Genomic DNA, 19,449 nt, shown 5'->3' with positions numbered 1-19,449 from the left:
AGGCTGGTCTACACTCTTCGGCCTCTACGCCTCTCAGCAGGGATGTTGATTTGAGAACCCCAGCAGTTATTTTGTAGACTGAGCTAGCTGGCAGTACTGATAGGATTTTGCTTTCATCTTCCTTCTAGCTCTATGAACTTTTCCCATGGATCATGAAACACCTTCCGGGGCCTCACAGGAAGGCCATAGCTAGTGCAGAGGCTGTGCTTTCGTTTGCAAGGAAGGAGATCGAAAAGCATAAGGAGTATCACGCTGTCCATGAGTCACAAGATTTCATTGATTTCTATCTAGTTCAGATAAAGAAAGTAAGTAGTCACCTTCTACATGAAGGAAAATGTAGTCACCTTCAAGAAGAAGGAAAATGTTGATAGTACATGGAAACTGAATTATCTGAAACCTACAATATTTGAATCCCGGGCACTGGCAAGTCAAATATACAGTGACTGTTGTAATTCTGTAAATATGACATTTTCTTAAAGGGAATACTGAGAAAGACACATTGGTCTTGCATGGTCAATAAACAGAATGTTCCCTAGGCTGTGAATATTTTATTCATCAATGAACTGATATTTAATTTTGTCAGATTCTATTTCTTTTTGAGAATATATTTGATTTCTATCAGTATCATTGCTTTTTGTCCTGGTGGTTGACCTTGGATGACAAAAATTTGCCTGGACCCTGGGACCAAGCTCATGATTCTAGCAGAAGATCACTTTGGGTGTGAAGCCAATCGATCTGATGCTTCCTCAGAACATCTTATAGACTCTTCTACCCATGGCTTCAGGGTCACGATATTGAAAATATGATCTCACTTTCTTTCCATGAACAACAGAGCAAGAATGACCCCAACTCTACATTCAATGAGGAGAATCTAACTTATTGCATCTTTGACCTGTTCATAGCAGGAACTGAAACTTCAGCCTTGACACTGCGATGGGCCTTGCTCCTCATGGCAAATCATCCAGACATCCAAGGTAAGAAGGACTTCTGTATTGACTTTAAAATAACATTCCCCCCCCAAAAAAAACAGTTTAAAATGATTATAGGGTTGAAATTTAAGTCTCTATTTTCTAGATTTGGAAATGGTGTCATCAGAGATACATCACTACCTCCAATCATATTTATGATATCTCATATTGTAGGGATTGGAAAAAGGATGATATATGATTTCCAGATTCTGCACACTTGTTATGGATTTTTTCACTTGAACAGTGTAATAGATAAAAACGTAGACTCTACTATGTTTTCTATAACTCCTAGCCAGCAGGCAGAAGACCCATTTCTCAGGTTCTTCTTTTGTTAAGGATGCTTGTCATGAGGATCAATTTGGATTAATGGACTCTGGTTCTTTTACATTTTTGTTTCTTTTACAACCTAACTAGGAATAAATCCCATTTATAAAAATGGGCAGAGGCGGGGCATTGGGCAGCGTCCTGCCCCCGCTCGTAGGCAGGGGAAGGTGGTGTATTGGTGGGCAGCAGCTGTTGGTGTATTGTTGGGCAGTAGGGGGGGCGGAGTGCTGGGGCCGCAGCGGCACGCAGGTCCCTGCAACCAGGCATGCACGTGATTCTGTGCATGAATGGTTCATTCTCGAGGCGCTGGTCAGGTTGCCTGGCGGTGCCGCCACTAAAAGGGGAGGAAAGGGGAGGAAAGTCCCGGTGGAAGGTGAGCGTGTTGTAAGCGAGCCGGGATCGGCCAGCGAAATGGGGGGTCATGGTGGGGTGGAAAGGGCGGGGACGGGGGCTTGGGGAATGGTGGTGGGTGGGTTTCAGGGCATCGCGGCATGGTGGGAAGGGATCCGCAGAAGGCGGGGGGTTAGCGGGCGGCAGGCGGAGGCGTGAATGTGTGGTTGGGCGGTGTTTTTGCCGTGGGAAGAGGTGGTGGTGCGGGAAGGGGACTGGGGATGGGGGGGGTAGTTGGTGTCGACCGTCGGTGTAGTGTTGTGGGGAGCTGGTACAATGGGAAGGCACTAGGACTCACCGTGGCGTAAGGGCGCGTGTCCTTCAGCGTGGTGAGTCCCCTGGCGGGACTCAAAATGTATTAAGTCGCATGTTAAGCTTGTCAAGACTTATAGGGAGAGGCGGGAAATAATAATAATAATAATAATAATAATAATAATAATAATAATAATAATAATAATAATAATAATCCAGTATTTGGAATACTTGATATAGAATAGTTTCATTGTTCCGTGGTACAGGAAAATGCGGGGCTAATAATGAAGGGTTTTTTAAAATTGTTTTCCTCAGAGAAAGTCCACAAGGAGATCCAAGATGTTTTAGGCTCCTCTCAACTACTGCACTACCAAGATCAGAAGAAACTGCCCTACACGAAGGCTGTGATACATGAGATCATGCGTTTCAAGTATATCTTGTTGTTTGGATTCCCCAGACAATGTTCAAAAGATGTGAACATGCGTGGTTTCCTTATCCCAAGGGTACAGGATATGCTTCTGGTTGCCCTTCTCGATCCTAAGAGTAATATCGCTGAAAGATGTATATGTCTAAAAGAAGAAGGAGGGTCGTTTTTATATTCCCACTGAAATCTCTTGGCTTCCCAATTGAGCCCAGGGTTGGCAGTTCCCACGTAGGACTCGGGAATCCCTTGGCGTTATTGCTCGTCTCCAGGTGACAGAGATCAGTTCCCCTGGAGAAAATGGCTACTTTGTGGGTGGGCCCCATGGCATGATACTCCATTGAAGTCCCTCCCTGCCCTAAATCCCACCCCCTTTCAGCTCCACCCCAAATGTCTTCAGGTATTGCACAGCCCAGAGCTGGCATCCCTCACTTGGACTGAAGAAGGAAGCCAAGAAGTGAAACAGGGTATTTATTTATTTATTGGCATATTGTGGCCAACAGAGTACGTAAAATTGATCCAGTTCCTTTCCAATACTGTTCCTGCCTCTGCATATCTCATTTTCTGTTTGCAAATATCTTTCAAACAGTCGTGGACAATTTGGGGGTTCAACAAAGCTCTAATGGGGGTCTCAAAATTACAAACATTAACTATCAGGCTGTTGTTGGTACATTAATTTCTTTTCATCGTTTTAATTTTTTTCTAGCTTGGGTCACCAAATGCTGGAAATGGCTGGAGCAATTTAAGGCCCCCCCCAAAAAAAAACACAGCAGGAAACCTCCCAACCCCAAACCCCTCTGCCACTCATTAGGTCAACAGATTTAAATATGTGGAATCTCATCCCCCGTGCATACAAGGGATATGGTGGGGCATGCTGCGCCATAGTGAGAAACCAGGCCGCCATTGTGCATAATCATTCCATGTGGTCATGGCTGTGATGGGGCCAAAATGTTGCTCCCCCCCCCCATCTCCTGCCAGCCCTCAACCAATCCTCTGAAGCAGCAAATATTTGTCCTGGGACAATGACAAGACAAGAGCAATGTCCTTGATTGTATACATCCTGAAGCAACGGTTTCTGTCTTCCAGGGGACTGTTATTGTAGCGGATCTACGTTCTGCTCTTCTTGATCCTAAGCAATGGGAAACACCAGAGGAATTCAACCCCAATCACTTTTTGGACAAAGGCGGGGATTTTGTGGAAAGGGAAGCCTTTCTTCCGTTTGGGGCAGGTAAGTGCACAATGTGATTGACAGCTGTTCTCTGGAGGATTACATTCAGGAATCCTTTCTTCTAGGACAGAATTTTTTTAGGAATCACTAAATTACCAAGACTTTATGACAAAGATTAGTTTGATGACCAACTGAAAGGTAAAATCTGTTAAATGTAGCTAGCTTGGACATAACAAGGCACTTCTTTATTTTTGTATATTTTGCATGGCATTCTAGAGCTCATATCCTGAGCAAGAACATGGGGATATTGAAGACCTCCCCGGTTTCCCCAGAGCTTTAAGTAATGGAGGCAGGAATGGAATGTGGGTCTTTCTGCAAGTAAAGAATGTCCTTCTCCGTGGAGAGAGGACTCTTCCCATTTAAGCACTTCAGCAGGGCAAATGCTGCATCTCAGGAAGAAATAGGAAATCTAAATAGCTTTATTGGGAAGAGAGAAAGTTCGGCATTTGGTATGGAGGACTTATAGATGCAGCAACACAAGTCTCGGCCCATCAGCTCATGGTCAAACTGCGGCCCTCCAGATGTCCATGGACTACAAGTCCCATGAGCCCCTGCCAGCAAATGGGCCACAGTTTGACTACCCTTGGTCTAGACAATACATGCTAATAGCTCTCTCACATGTTGCCTTCCTTTGTTTCCTTTGCAGGGACCCGTGTCTGTCTGGGAGAGCAGCTGGCAAAGGTTGAGATCTTCATCTTCTTTGCCAACCTGCTGAGGGCATTCACTTTCCAGCCGCCAGAAGGAGTGAAAGAACTCAACACAGATCCTATAGTTGGTGCATCAGTAGCTCCCCACCCCTATAAGCTCTGTGCTGTTCCCCGCAGCAGTTCATCATAAACTAAACAAATCAGAATGTTCCATTTCTCCATTAAAACATTTGCTTCATCCTACACTGTCTCTCACCTGCTCAATTCATTCAGTCCTTGTTTTCTCTAACAGAACTCGACAGATGCTTCCTCAAGGTAGATTTAGGCAGAGCTGCCATTGCTAATCTTTTACTATTGCCTGATAGAATCATAGAATCATAGAGTCGGAAGGGGCCACACAGGCCATCTAGTCCAACCCCCTGCTCAACGAAGGATCAGCCCTAAGCATCCTAAAGCACCCAAGAAAAGTGTGTATCCAACCTTTGCTTGAAGACTGCCAGTGAGGGGGAGCTCACCACCTCCTTAGGCACCCTATTCCACTGCTGAACTACTCTTATAAGTACCCAGCTAATACTGCCTTTCCCAGTCATTACCGTTTACCCCCCTCCCCCCAGCAAGCTGGGTACTCAGCTAATAAGATAATCTTATTACTGGTTTTGAAGTCTACATGTAAATTACCTATGGGACCACCTACCTCCTTATGCCCCCCCCCCCCAGGGCACTGCACTCTCTGGGTATGCATTTGCTGATGGTCCCAGGGCCCCAGGAGGTACGCCTGACCTTGACTAGGGCCAGGGACTTTTCGATCCTGGACCCTACCTGGTGGAATTAGCTCTCAGATGAGCTGTAAGTCCTAATGGGACTCTCTGAGTTCCGCAGAGCCTGCAAAACAGAGCCAGCAGGCGTTTGGTTAGGGCCAGGCGGTGATCCTGGGGGGTGAGATTGTCCCCCAGTTCCTGTGCATGGTATTAGACTGCACCAGGAACCCAATGTTATTCCACTAAACTCCCAATCAATATTGCCATCTGTACCGGTCCCAATGGTCCAATGTGTGACGAGAAGGTTTTAATGTTAAATAATGTATACTGCCCTTTTGTATGATGTTGGGAGCTGTTTTTAGGATCATCGGGGATCTTTTTTAAGGATTATGATTAAGGATGTGATTTACTGTATACGGTTTTTATTCTTTTTGTGAATGGCCGCGAGCCAGCCTACTGGCGTGCTTCCCTAGGGCCGGGAATGACCAACAGATTTTCTCCCGCAGAACGTAAGGCTCTGCGGGGGGCATAGGGCATTAGGCGGTCCCTCAGGTATGTGGGTCCCAACTCGCGTAAAGCCTTGAAGGTTAGAACCAAAACCTTGAACCGAATCTGGGCAGCAATTGGCAACCAGTGCAGCTGCTTCAGCACTGACTGAATGTGGGCCCTCCAAGGTGTAACAGTGAGGACCCTAGCAGCTGTGTTTTGCACTAGCTGAAGTTTCTGGATCAAGGTCAAGGGAAGGCCCGCGTAGATCGAGTTACAGAAATCTATTCTGGAGGTGACCGTTGCATGGATCACTGTGGCTAGGTGGTCGGGGGACAGGTAGGGCGCTAGTAGTCGGGCCCGGCGAAGCTGGAAAAATGCCTAGCCCGCTACTCTTTTGACCTGTGCCTCCAAAGTCAGGGAAGCGTCAATGATCACACCCAAGTTCCTGGCCTGGGACGCGATGGTAAGGTGCGTCCCTCCCAGGGTGGGTAAGCGCGCTTCCTGCTCCCCCCACATATTTAAATATAAATAAATCAAAATAAATGTTCTGTACAGAATTCTAAAAGGTAAAGTGTGCTGTTGAATCACAGCCAACTCTTGGTGACCCTGATGGAGAAGGGGATGAAATAATATTTTCTTAACTATTGTTCTGTCAAGAGAAGCTTAGTGTTTCAGACTCTTTCGTAACAGAAGGCCCAGAAACGTGTTCTTGTTCTTGACTGTGTTCTGCCAAGGCTGATATGTTCTATTCCCAAGGCCAGTGGAAGTAACTGGAATTGTTGATATTGAACCATTGGAGTCAGGGTGACTTAGCATAATGGCAATGGGTTGGTCCTGTGGGATGTGGAAGGGGTAGAGACCCCCAGTTATTGGTTTGACCCAAAGGGCATCCTCTTTTCCTGACTTCAAGGGAAAATTATAAAGCCTCATCCATTCCTTTGTTCTGTACGCAGATTTGGGGAATTTGGGACATGCTCCTGTGTCTGTATTTCTGCTGCAGTAAAAATATACAAGGTTATTCTCTCAGTGTGATTTGGGGGATGGCAAAGGGACCTAATTTAGCTGCTTGTCTATCAATTCCATGAAGGTCTACCTCATGACTCTTTCAAGGTGAGCACTGCCTACCTTTGCATAGAAGCACCACTCTTCCTTGGTAGCAACTCTGAACTATGAGGCCTGCTAAGAATATACAATTTTGGGGGCGTGTAAAACCAGGCATTTCTCAAAATTGAGTTAGAAAGCAAGCTTATTCAATAGTATATTCCAAAGCTATCCTTTTATCTACTTTGATCCTTAGAGATGCTACTATTCACTTGTTAATTAATAAGTCAACAATTAATGAATCAATTATAATTAATAAGTTAATTAATAAGGGGAGGTCTATGTAGTGGGAATGAGCAATCTGGCCAAGTTTGGTTGTGCGTTCATGTGAGAAAGAAAACTCAAGCAAGAGTCATTTATGGACCTCCTGTTTAATAAAATGAAATTAAAAAAAAATCTATAGTTCAACTGTGAACCCTGATCATATCAAACACAGTAGCAGAGGGGGGTATAAAATAGGAATAAATTCTCAGTGCTTCCAACTAAAAGGGTTTTGTGTTTTCCTTCGATGCAATACATAACAAGTGTGGAACTCCAGCAGTGTGCAATGATCCTATAAAATGTTCTTAACTTTTACTAAAGAGCGTCCGGGACTTACCTTGGTCACCATTGAAGATGCAGTGGGAAGGTGGGGGAACAAAGATGCTCCGTCGCTGAGCATCAGCTGGCTATCTGAGTGGGAGGCGGGGCACATGGTGTCTTTATAAGGCACCAGGTGCGCTCAGCTCAGCGTCTTCTCCCACAGCTGCCAAGAGAGCAGGAACTCACCCACCCACCCTCAATTACTATCTTTGTTATGATGGTTTTACTGGTTAAAGTTCATGGTAATTCTTATTTAGCTTGGAGAGTTGTTGATGTACATTCTGCTGTGTATTTTGTCACAGCTGGTGGGATGGCAAGGGGAACAAGAGTGTTTATGGGAGGGAATCCAGAAAAAGTGACAAATGACTCCCCAGCTGGCTGGCCTTTAGAAGAGTCAGGACTTTGTGAGCAGGGCCAGCCCAGCTGGGAAGGCCCAGAAATGCTCACAGGACCAGGTGAACTGGGTGGGTGGAGGCTGGTATACACCCCCCCTGAAGCACCCAGATTCACTACATCATGGGGTTACCCAGTGGCTCAGGGACCTGTGGCCCATCACGGGACTGGGACAGGCTCCCCTGGGCACTGCTCGGGTTCCACACAAGGGTCAGATGACCCAAGAGGTTAACAGGCTCCCTCTCCCCTTGCTGGCCAACACATAGATTTGTTGAAATAAAGCTGTGGCCTGTTTTGCCAAACCATAATAATATTTGAGTGTCATCCATCAGCCACATGGTGGCCTGCAAGTCAGTATAAATTCAGGAACGTGACTTCTTGAATGAGGGTAATGTAAATCAACCTTCATGCTTCAGTCTTCTTTGCGCGGCTATGAACCGCAGGGACACAGAAGGATCTCTGTAGACCAATTAATCTCTGAAGTTAGAAATGCTTTTGAAGCAAAGGGCAGGTTTGTGTTCACAACCAGACATACCATCCAATCTCAAACCATGCTTCGTATAAATAAAAGCGGTAGGTCATCCTGGGAGGAGACGGTGTTAAGGGATATGGGTCAATCAGGTTCATCGTTGGGACCTGTACGACTCTGGCTGTCCACCCACTGGCTGCCCAATCAGATTACAACTCCCACTCGTAACAGTCTCCCCAATATTCTGCGACTTCTTTGCAGACTCTGGCTCCTCAGACATGTTTTCTGAGGTCAGTGAGCTGCCAGGGGTGTCAGGGGGCTCTTAGGCGTTGTCCTCCTGAGGCGATGGGTCCTGCCTACAGTGCTTTGGGAAGCCAGCCTGTGTCTTCTTTGGGGGGGGGGTGCGCCTGCCCCACCACCACTATAACTGCCAGCCTCCCTGTCTTATGGACCGGGGGGGACACCAGCCGCTAGGCCGTCCCTCCCTCCCGTCTGACATGGAGGCCACCAGCATCTGCCTTGATGCCACCTCCCGCCACTTCTGAGCAAGCTGCATGCCTGCAGGCTGAGAAAACCCCAACGGCCCCGGCCTAAGCCACAAACAGAGGGGAGGGCCAAGGGGGAAAGCCAGGGAGAAGGGAAGGCTCCCATAGGGTTATGCACTTCAGCTGCGAAAGCTGCCATTCAAGCCCAAAGCAGCCAGCGCTGCAGCGTGGGGGGGAGGGATGGCGCCAGTGCCAGCGCACCCGTCAGTGCATGCATGCAGGCGCAAAGCTCCGCCATCGGTGCCACCCCTCCCCCCACGCTGCAGCACTGGCTACTTTGGGCTCGAACGGCAGCTTTGGCGGCCGAAGCGCAGAACCCTATCTAGGATTACAGCACCAGACTACAGAGATCAGTTCCTCTAGAGAAATTGGAGGATTTGAAGCGAGAACTCCCTGGTACTGCGATTGTGGATGCCAATCTCCAGGTCGGACCTTGGGATCCCCTAGAATTACAGCTCCAGACTAAAGAGAGATGTTCCCCTAGAGAGAAAAGGATGGGGGGTGGGGAATATGGTGGCTTAACCAGTTCACGTTTACATGAGCTCTCAATCCAGGCAGAGGACAAACGTTTCCCATCCAGGAGAAACAGGCGAGGCATACGAATTCTGAATTCTCACTGAATCCTCTCCCTAAGGGCTCTTAGGGGTCTTGGAGTCCAAAGAGGTTCACTGCTGTTCCATGGAGAGTCATTCTCGAGATCCCAAGCTGCCCATGCTCTTGGCCCTGAAGTCACCTCCACCCTATTTTCTCCCTTGACTTTTTCTCCTTCTTTTCCTGGACTTGTGAATGCATTTCACCATCTCCCCGGACTCCCAGTCTCAATCAACAGCTCGTATCATTGTTTGCTTGCTCTCCGGCCCAGGTTCCAGCTCAGGGAGAGTGTGAGTCCAGCTTCAGACTTTGGATCCCCCCACTCTCCCCCCTCTGCCTCTTTCGCTCCCTCGGTGGTAGAGAAGCCACACTGCAAATGGAGAGGCTTCCCTGCCCATGCTTTCTCTTAGTGATCCTGGCCCAGTCAATGTTTCTGGAAACAATGCCAGAAAAGTTCAAAAACCTGAGCGGGCAGTACTCTGAGACCCAGGTTATTAGTACTCTGAGATCCAGGTTATTAGTTGCCAAGATGCAACAGTGTCCATATATAACTAAAGTGGGGATGTAGAAACCCTACTCCTTGATCCGCTTGGACACGGAAGAAAACAAAATCGACACAACCAAGTAAGTGACTCCAAAAAAGTCCTTCATGAGAAGGGGGGACGGAGAACAGGCCGAAGGCAGCCAGCACGCTCTGCCTCCCCTCTGTCGTAACTGGGAGCTCTTTGGCAAACAGTTGGAGGTGGCGGAGCGTAGAGCTCTTCTGGGGGTATAGGCAGGGAGGCGGTCTCTCAGATAAACTGGGCCCAGACCGCATTGGTGGTATTGGCAGGTGGGAATTGGATTCTGGGATCCTGAGAGCCAGTTTGGTGGAATGGGTAGGAGTGCGGACTTCTAATCTGGTAAACTGGGTTTGATTCTGACCTCCCCACATGCAGCCAGCTAGGTGACCTTGGGTTCTCCATGGCACTGACAAAGCTGTTGTGACTGAGCAGTAATATCAGGGCTCTCTCAGCCTCACCCACCCCACAGGGTGTCTGTTGTGGGGAGAGTAAAGGGGAGGCGAATGGTAGCTGCTTTGGCACTCCTTCAGGTATGGAAAAGTCGCATATAAGAACGAACTCTTCTTCGGTAATATCAGTGCTCTCTCAGTCTCACCTCCCTCATGGGGTGTCTGTTGTGAAGGCGAATGTAAGCTGCTTTGAGAGTCCTTCAGGTAGAGAAAAGCAGCATATAAGAACGAACTCTTCTTCTTCTTCTTCTTCTTCTTCTTCTTCTTCTTCTTCTTCTTCTGCCTAGGCATGCTTCCCCAGCCAGGCCAAAACTTGAAATTCCACCTACTATGTTTCTAGACACGTTGAGGATGATAAAATGATGGGGCAAGTTTTTGTTTTGATTTTTAAATGGATGAATTTTCAGGATTTTGTGAAGAGTTGAAACCATTAGGTGATCAAGGACTTTGTAATAAGGCTTTCTCCTCCAGAAATCATTGAGCAATCACATCATGGTGGTAATTCATGGATGCACGGATGACCTCATCCTAAAATTATTTTTGCAGGTTCTCAGAGACATCCTGAGTACTTAACTAAAGAGTGCATACAAAGATGCCACTGGATAATTGAAAGGGGTGGTGGCAGCGTGTAAGAAAAGAACATCCACTTCAAGAAGGACATCCAGTCCATGCATTGGAAAGATAGTAAGACAGAGATAAAGAAGCAAGGATCATGTTGGGAGAGTTGATTGCCCTGTTGACGTGTCTCCTGATGCTTCACTTCCTGAGACAACGCTGGTCACACACGTCCTACCCTCCTGGTCCCCTTCGGCTCCCCATCATTGGAAGTATTTGGCGAATAGGGGTCAGGGTTCATAAAGATACTAGCATCAAGGTATGTAATTCCATATGATTAATCTATATAGCTAATTAAAGTCAGAACTATTTTAATTGTTTTCTTACTAGATCTTTTGGGGTAGATGATTACTTTTGGTAGTCATATAGGCAATTTTACATATCTGGTCTGCATCTGTGTGGAGCTTTCAGCAAGGAGAGACGCTCTGACCTCTCTTCCCAAGAAGTTCTTCTCTCTATATATGCCTCCTGATAACCACACAAGTGTGCAATTTGAAGGAAGGGCACTTGCAAGGAAGCAAGGTAGCTTGTCTAATCACCTGTATGGGCACTGAATTATCATCAGTTCCACCTAAGCAAACTGTTTTTTTTTTTATTGATGGTCTCTGAACAGTCCAAATAATGTGGTGATCAAGGAACCATGTACATGATGGCAGGAACAAGTTTAGGATGCTTTGGGCTGATGCTTTGGGCTGATGCTTTGGGCTGATCCTACATTGAGCAGGGGTTGGACTAGATGGCCTGCATGGCCCCTTCCAGCTCTATGATTCTATGATTGCCAAAGGAAAGAACGGCTCTTCCAAAGTAGCATAAGTTTTAGCACAATGCATCACTACGAATTTTTCAAAGCCTGAAGGTGTTGACCTGAAATCCGCTTTGCACTGATTGGCAATAGAAACATGCCTGGAAAAGTGGCAGAATCAGCCACCTCAATAAACCTTTATGGTATTAACCACCTCATCAGTTCCTATCAACGCTGAATGAAATATATAATTTCAGCATTTGAAGGGGGGAGGGAGGCATGCCTGTTTCCATGCCCATACCCATGCCTCCCTCCCCCCTACCGTGACCTGGTACTGAGGGCTCTACGGCCCAGTACCGGTCTGCGGCCCAAAGATTGGGGAAGACTGCCCAATTCCTACCCTCACTCTTGCAGGAAGCTCACCTGGGGATCTTGACCCAGACAATCTCTCTCACCCTGATCAATTTTATGAGACAATTTAAAAATAAGATGCAGGTGGAGCATGTATATCACCCCATGCCTCTTGGAAGAAGAAAGGGATAAAATACACTAAAAAATAAAACATGCCTTAATATTAAAGATGTGTCTAGGACAGATTTTTCACCCTTTTAACCATGCCCCTTCAGAAAGGTGGGCGTTGGAGTTAGATGCAAAAGCCAGCCAATCAATCAAACATTTACCATTTCCATTGTGGAGAAAGAGATTAAGCCTCTAGAGCAACAGAGGAAGTGGGTTCCAGTGATGTCTTCTGAGGTCAGCTCCCATCAGAACTCCTGGGAAAGGCAATATATCCCCTGGGGAGCTCATCCATAACCCAAGGGCTCCTTGGAACATTGGGAGTTCCTTGTCTAGGAATCCCCCTCCCATCCCGTGGGAAAGTTGACAGATAAACAAAAGCTTTAAGAGAGTGCCCCCCAGGAAAGGGAGCAGAGACCAGGGCTGATTCTGCACTTACTTTGTCTTTTCTATTGTGGTTCCCGCTGAATTCAGATTGATTTAAACTTGGGTCTTCATCTATTCCCCCCCCCCTAATTAAAACAGTAATTTTTCTGCATTTGATTGGGGAAGTGAGCCATGCACAGCAGGAAGCTCTTTCTTTCTTTTCTTGAATGAGGGGGTGGGGAGTTAGAGGAATGGAAAGCTTTAAGAGAATGCCCCCAGGAAAGGGAGCAGAGACCAGCCCCCCCCCCCCCATTGAAACAGAAATTGTTCTGCATTTGATTGGGGAAGCTCAGGGCGGGGCGGGGAGCCAAGCTCAGCAGGAGTATCTTTCTTTCTTTTCTTGAATGAGGGGGTGGGGAGTTAGAGGATTGGAGACAGCAGAGGAGGGGGGAATAAATCCAAGAGGCAAATCTCTGCTGAGTTAGGCCTTCTGGTGTGCCGTCACTTTAAGACAAGCCTTGCATCTAGGAATGAGGAAGTCTTTGTACTGATGCCCTTGCCAGTCTGGGAAGACTGCTTTGCTACAAGGCACAGAGAAGGAAGTTAATTTGCAAAAAGCAGATATCTGCACACTTACTGATGGTGGTTTTTCAAATATTGAGGGTTATATCCACACCTGGATATTGTGGGGGAATTGTAGGGTCACTTCATACATGTTGCGGAGGGAAAATTTAAAGTGCCCCAAATCAAAATGGCAATTCAATTCAGTGTAGATCCGAGGGATTTATTCAAACTGGGAGTGGGTAAAAAGCCCCGTGCAAACTACACCCACGTGAGGAAAAGCAGGAATCTGGGAGGAGGGAAATGGACAGAGAAGAGAGTGTCACTTGGCCAGAAGCAGAAAAGGTAAAGAAGAGTGAACTGCACATGTGATAGTGAAACAAGCCAGCTGAATTAATTTAATGCTTTATCTTGTCTCTTTCCATGGAAATGGCAGCTGGCCAAACAGTATGGAAGCATTTCTATGCTGTGGCTGGGGCAAATGCCTATCGTTGTACTGGCTGGATATGAAGCAGTGAAGGAAGGCCTGATCAACCATTCAGAAGATTTTGCTGAACGGGTCTCAAGTCCTTTCATGAAAGCTTTAGGACAGGAATCGGGTAAGTCCTTGGGAAGAGTTAAACAAGCAACAACAACCCTATATTGTTTGAGTGTACCCTGCAGGTACCAGGCACAAGAGAGAGCAAAGGAAGCTCCCGAAGGTTGCAGTTACTTTTACATTTCTCTGTCTGGTCAACACTGGAAATGAAAATTGTTCTGCATTTATTAGCTTAGCTACTTGGCACTGCCTCTGAACTGCTTGTTCCTCTTTTCTACTTCATAAACTGGACAGTCCACAGAGGAGACCTCTGGCTGCTGTAATCTGAAGGGGATCTGAGGGGAACTTGAGAGGAAAGTTTTTCAATTCCTTTGTTGCAGGGACAGAATCTGGGAGCCATTCCGCATGACTTTAATATAGCACTACTCGTACATTTTGTTTTCACCACTAAAACTGCATTCCGCATGACGTCGTGAGCAATCTGCAACACTCCGAGCGCCGAAATCGCTTCGTTGTAGCGATTTTCGGGGAATCGGGAAAAGTGGATTCCCCCTTAGAAAATCGCTACACTCTTGCTAACAACCTGCAACACTTGCCAAAAAGACCTGTGCATTCTCAATGTAGCGGTTTCAACAAAGTCCCTACCCTGGCTCTCCCCTCCGAACTTCAGGCGAAGCGATCGCCATTTTTTTTCCTCGGAGTGGGGAAAGCAACGAACCAGCGAGGCTTCTCCGGCTACAGTCCCTCCACAGAATTGCTTTTAAGCTCCCCTCAGTCCCCAAGCACAACACAGCCCCCTGTTTGCAAGTTCCCTTTAATTTCGGCCAAAAATCGTGCCCGTGAGGGGGAATTGTTTTTCCACTTGGGGGAGCGTGGTAACGATGAATCGCCAGCTCACATGCCAGCTAGATGGGTCTCTCCATGGCAATGAATCAACGCATATTCGTTGCAACGTGTGTGTGGTTTTTTTTTTTTTACTGTGCTTAAAGGCAAAGGGTTTTTTCGGGAGCATGATAACAACTGCCCATTGGCTGTTCCGTTTGATTGACAGCCAGGAGCAGGAACAACTACAGAAAAAAATCGCTTTATTTATAGCGATTCCTGTGAGACCCAAAACCTGTGGGGAACGAATTAAACGCTGCTGGATTCCACTACAAATGAAGGTATGCGGAACGCCGAGATTCCACTATTTAAAACAGCGTTTCTGCTTTGTGAAAGCAATTGGCAACATTGGTCCTTGTGCAGAATGGCCCTGGGTATGTCGCTACGTATAACTTTCTTGTTCTACTGGTTGGGCCTTGAGAAGGCCTCATTTAGCAGAAAGAGCCCACACACAGACACAAATTTCTCACCCACAGCAGTACACTTCCTAACATGTACATGGTCTCTGAGTACAGAGCCTGTAACAACCAAGTTGTCAACTGTGTTTCACTATCACCTCTGCCAAGGTTACCTGACCTGGCTAGCCCAGGCAAGCCCAATCAGAAGCGAAGCAGAGTTGGCCATTGCTGGCATTTGGAATGGTGACCTCCAAGGCATACCAGGGCCATGATACATGGGCTGGCAATGGAAAGCCACCTCTGAAGATCTCCTGGCTATATAACACCCTTGTGATATGCAAAACCAGACCTAACAATGCAGACCTAACAGTGCAGTGGCCCAGGCCTAACTACCCTGCCAGGCCATCACAGATTAATTCAAATCCCGCAGGCCCCTAGCTCTTCCGGGAGCTCATATCACCAGATTGGGGGCAGGGCCGAAAATAGCCCTGGCCCTGGTCAAGGCCAGGCATATGTCCCGGGGGCCTGGGACCACCAGTAAATTCATACCCGCAGAGCGAAGTGCCTGCTGGGGGCATAAGCATACAGGCGGTCACGCAGATAAGCAGGACCCAGGCCGTGTAAAGACTTAAAGGTTAAAACCAAAACCTTAAACTTGACCCAGAAGGAGACTGGTAACCTATGCAGATGGTGTAGCATCAGCTGAGGTATATATGCTCCAATGCTATATATGCCATCAGATATCTGCGGTGCCCTTCCGTGCTCTAAATTAGGCAAATGGAGCAGTCCCCACTCAGAAAGGACATAAATCTGACATTAAAAACCACAACATTCAATAACAAGTGGGACCACAGGTTGACGCCCCCTGACCTAGGGAACGGGTACTATTAAATGTTCAAGCCAGATTCAGAAAACGAAGGGGCACTCGATATCCCATTGCAAATTTATGTGGGTTACTGGAACATATGAACGGATTTCAAGAGAAAATCAGCATGTGTTTCACAGATTCCTTCTCAGCTTCTGACTTTGTGGATTACGAAAGGCTGTGGCTGGTTTTAAAGGCAAGGTGTGTGCCACAACTTCTGATGTTGATGTACAATCTGAGCCTTGGACAAGATGCTGTCATTAAAACAGAGAAACAGAATAGTTTCCAATTGCCAAAGGCATAATTAAATGCCATTACCATGCTATTAAATGCTAATACCCTTCTGCTTTCTACATTAGGCAAGCAGGTCAAACCCCTTGGATAAATGGACACAAATCTGATATCGAGAATCACAGGACAGCTTTATCAGTGCTGTGGCGAGCCCAAGGTCACCCAGCTGGTTGCATGTGGGGGAGCTGGAAATCAAACCCGGTTCGCCAGATTAGAAGTCCACACTTCTCACCACTACACCAGGTTGGCTGCATGAATTTTAACAACAGGGTCTCAGTTAATTACACTCCACATTCCACAATTAAGAAGGGTATATTTACACATCCAGGTCTCCAGTTCTGCTGTATTTGTTTCACAATATTTCTCCCAGGGATTAAATCTAAACAAACAGTGATCATATAAACCAGGGGTCCCCAACCTGCGGAATGCGGGCCACATGCTGCTTCCGGCCTCTTTCTGAGTGTCTCTCCAACCTGCTTGTCTTTGTGAGATTCTTCGTTTACTGCACATTTCACCATGGAGGAGGACGCTGTACTTCTCAAAGGCTTATCTTATGTCCTACATTAGAACTATAACACCTTCATAGCCAGAGTGGATTTGTTTAAGAGATTAGAATTAATTTTTCAAGCATGATAATCTCCAGTACCTCCTATGGTAGTATAAATCTAGATTTGCCTCTAAGTCCTTCTAAAGACTGAGAACAGGTAGCAGATGTTTCTTTAATTTCAAAAGACGAGTTAAAACAAAGGTTAAAGACTACCACCAAAAGGTTGAAGTCCATCTCAGTCTCAGAGATGTATTTATCCATTATGGAGAAAAAACATACACATTTATTATTGTAAACTCCCGTGAGCCCATCTGGGAAACAGCAGTATATAAATCAAAATGTAAATAAATAAATAATTATAGGATCGATGTCTCTAAAAAGGAGTTTCAGGCACTTAAACGTAAAGGTAAATGTGTCCCCTGTGCAAGCACCGAGTCATGTCTGACCCTTGGGGTGATGCCCTCCAGCGTTTTCATGGCAGACTCAATACGGGGTGGTTTGCCAGTGCCTTCCCCAGTCATTACCGTCTTACCCCCCCAGCAAGCTGGGTGCTCATTTTACCGACCTCGGAAGGATGGAAGGCTGAGTCAACCTTGAGCCGGCTGCTGGGATCGAAGTCCCAGCCTCATGGGCAGAGCTTCAGACAGCATGTTGGCTCTCTTACCACCCTGTGCCAAAAGAGGCTGTTCAGGCTCCTGGGAAAAGGCAAAATCTATGGTCAGATTAATTAGAATATTTATTGAATCCATTGAATTGTATTTCGAAGCGGGAAGGTGAATTCTTCAACCATCTTTTTATAAAATGGCCTATTTTTTACCTTCTACCTAAAATTCATAGGATCACTCTGATTAGAATCATAGAATCATAGAATCATAGAATCATAGAGTTGGAAGGGGCCATACAGGCCATCTAGTCCAACCCCCTGCTCTATGCAGGATCAGCCCTAAGCATCCTAACGCATCCAAGAAAAATTATTATTATTATTATTATTATTTAATTTCTAGACCGCCCTTCTCCCAATAGGTCTCAGGGCGGTTTACAACATAAATAGTTAAAACACAATAAAATCCCCATAAAAACCCCAATTAAAAGTTACATATAACATATCACATAACATATAGCGGCGGTGGTCACAATTCTGATCTTAGTTCAGCCTGGTGGAGAGAATAATGTTCAGAAGAGGGTGGCACCAATACAATAGATCTAACCATGATCTCGGTGTTAGAGATCTCAATATTGGAGGGGATCCTCTGATGGATTAGTGGGAGAGCTGCCCTGGCCTCAACCATATGCCTGGCGGAAGAGCTCCGTCTTACAGGCCCTGCGGAAAGCTGGTAGATCCTGCAGGGCCCTTAGCTCTTCTGGGAGCTCGTTCCACCAGGTTGGGGCCAGGACTGAAAAGGCCCTGGCCCGGGTCGAGGCCAGGCGCACATCCCGTGGGCCCGGGACAACCAGTAAATTCATACCCGCAGAGCGGAGTGCCCTGCGGGGGGCATAAGCAACCAAGCGGTCCCGCAGGTAGATGGGACCCAGACCGCGTATAGCCTTAAAGGTCAATACCAATACCTTGAATCTGATTCGGAAACAGACTGGTAACCAGTGCAGATGACGAAGCACCGGCTGAATGTGGGCCCTCAAAGGTGTTCTAGTGAGGACCCTGGCAGCCGCATTTTGGACCAGCTGTAACTTCCGAGTCAAAGACAAGGGAAGGCCCGCGTAGAGTGAGTTACAGAAGTCTAATCTGGAAGTGACCGTTGCATGGATCACTGTGGCCAGGTGTTCCGAGGACAGGTAGGGCGCTAGTAGCCGGGCTTGGCGAAGATGGAAAAATGCTGTCCGAGCTACATTGGTGACCTGAGCCTCCATAGAGAGGGAGGCATCAAATGTCACTCCCAAATTCCTGGCAACTGGTTCAGGTGTTAATTGCACCCCGTTCAGGCATGGGAGGCGCGCTTCCTGGTCCTGCCCTCTTCTGCCCAGCCACAGGACCTCCGTCTTGGAGGGGTTGAGTTTCAGGCGACTCTGCCTGAGCCATCCAGCTACCGCTTCCAAACAGCTGGCAAATGTATCCGGGGTGGAGTCCGGCCGGCCGTCCATTAGGAAGTAGAGCTGGGTGTCATCCGCATATTGGTGGCAACCCAGCCCATAGCCCCGGACCAGCTGGGCTAGAGGGCGCATATATATATGTTAAAAAGTGTGGGAGAGAGTATCGCCCCCTGCGGAACCCCACAAGGGAGCTCACAAGGGCTCGACAAACTCTCCCCCATCGCAACCCTCTGCGTCCGGTTCTGGAGGAAGGAGACCAGCCATTGAAGCGCAGTCCCCCTTATTCCAGCTCCGGCGAGGCGGTGTACCAATAACTCGTGGTCGACCACATCAAATGCGGCCGACAGGTCTAGAAGCACGAGAATGGCGGAGCCGCCCCGATCCAGCTGGCGCTGGATGTGTATCCAACCTTTGCTTGAAGACTGCCAGTGAGGGGGAGCTCACCACCTTCTTAGGCAGCCTATTCCACTGCTGAACTACTCTGACTGTGAACATTTCTTTCCTGATATCAATCCTATATCGTTGTACTTGAAGTTTAAACCCATTGCTGCGTGTCCTCTCCTCTGCAGCCAACGGAAACAGCATCCTGCCCTCCTCCAAGTGACAACCCTTCAAATACTTAAAGAGGGCTATGATGTCCCCTCTCAGCCTCCTTTTCTCCAGGCTGAACATTCCCAAGTCCCTCAACCTATCTTCATAGGGCTTGGTCCCTTGGCCCCAGATCATCCCCATCGCTCTCCTCTGTACCCTTTCAATTTTATCTATGTCCTTCTTGAAGTGAGGCCTCCAGAACTGCACACAGTACTCCAGGTGTGGTCTGACCAGTGCCATTTACAAAAGGACTATGACATCTTGTGATTTTGATGTGATGCCCCTGTTGATACAGCCCAAAATGGCATTCGCCTTTTTTAC

General features: G+C 47.2%; 1 protein-coding gene across 6 annotated transcripts in view; it reads left to right on the top strand.

The window, feature by feature from the left end:
- The window catches only part of LOC143842881 (cytochrome P450 2J2-like), a 54,025-nt gene that overhangs the window by 17,556 nt on the left and 17,020 nt on the right, over positions 1 to 19,449 (top strand). For 3 of the 6 annotated variants that reach the window (XM_077348173.1, XM_077348171.1, XM_077348172.1), the window contains 5 exons: positions 129 to 305; positions 833 to 974; positions 2,250 to 2,437; positions 3,442 to 3,583; positions 4,230 to 4,484. In XM_077348173.1, coding sequence (XP_077204288.1) covers positions 129 to 305; positions 833 to 974; positions 2,250 to 2,437; positions 3,442 to 3,583; positions 4,230 to 4,420 — 840 coding nt within the window. In that variant the 3' untranslated portion in view covers positions 4,421 to 4,484. Of the gene's footprint in view, positions 1 to 128; positions 306 to 832; positions 975 to 2,249; positions 2,438 to 3,441; positions 3,584 to 4,229; positions 4,486 to 9,295; positions 9,783 to 10,716; positions 11,045 to 13,406; positions 13,570 to 19,449 lie in introns of those variants that run through there. The other 3 variants (XM_077348175.1, XM_077348176.1, XM_077348174.1) reach the window with 3 other exon arrangements.

This window comes from Paroedura picta, chromosome 8 (genome assembly GCF_049243985.1).
Source record: "Paroedura picta isolate Pp20150507F chromosome 8, Ppicta_v3.0, whole genome shotgun sequence".
NCBI lineage: Eukaryota > Metazoa > Chordata > Lepidosauria > Squamata > Gekkonidae > Paroedura > Paroedura picta.
Note: the sequence above shows the minus strand (reverse complement) of the source record. Positions and strands in the feature narration are given on the sequence as shown.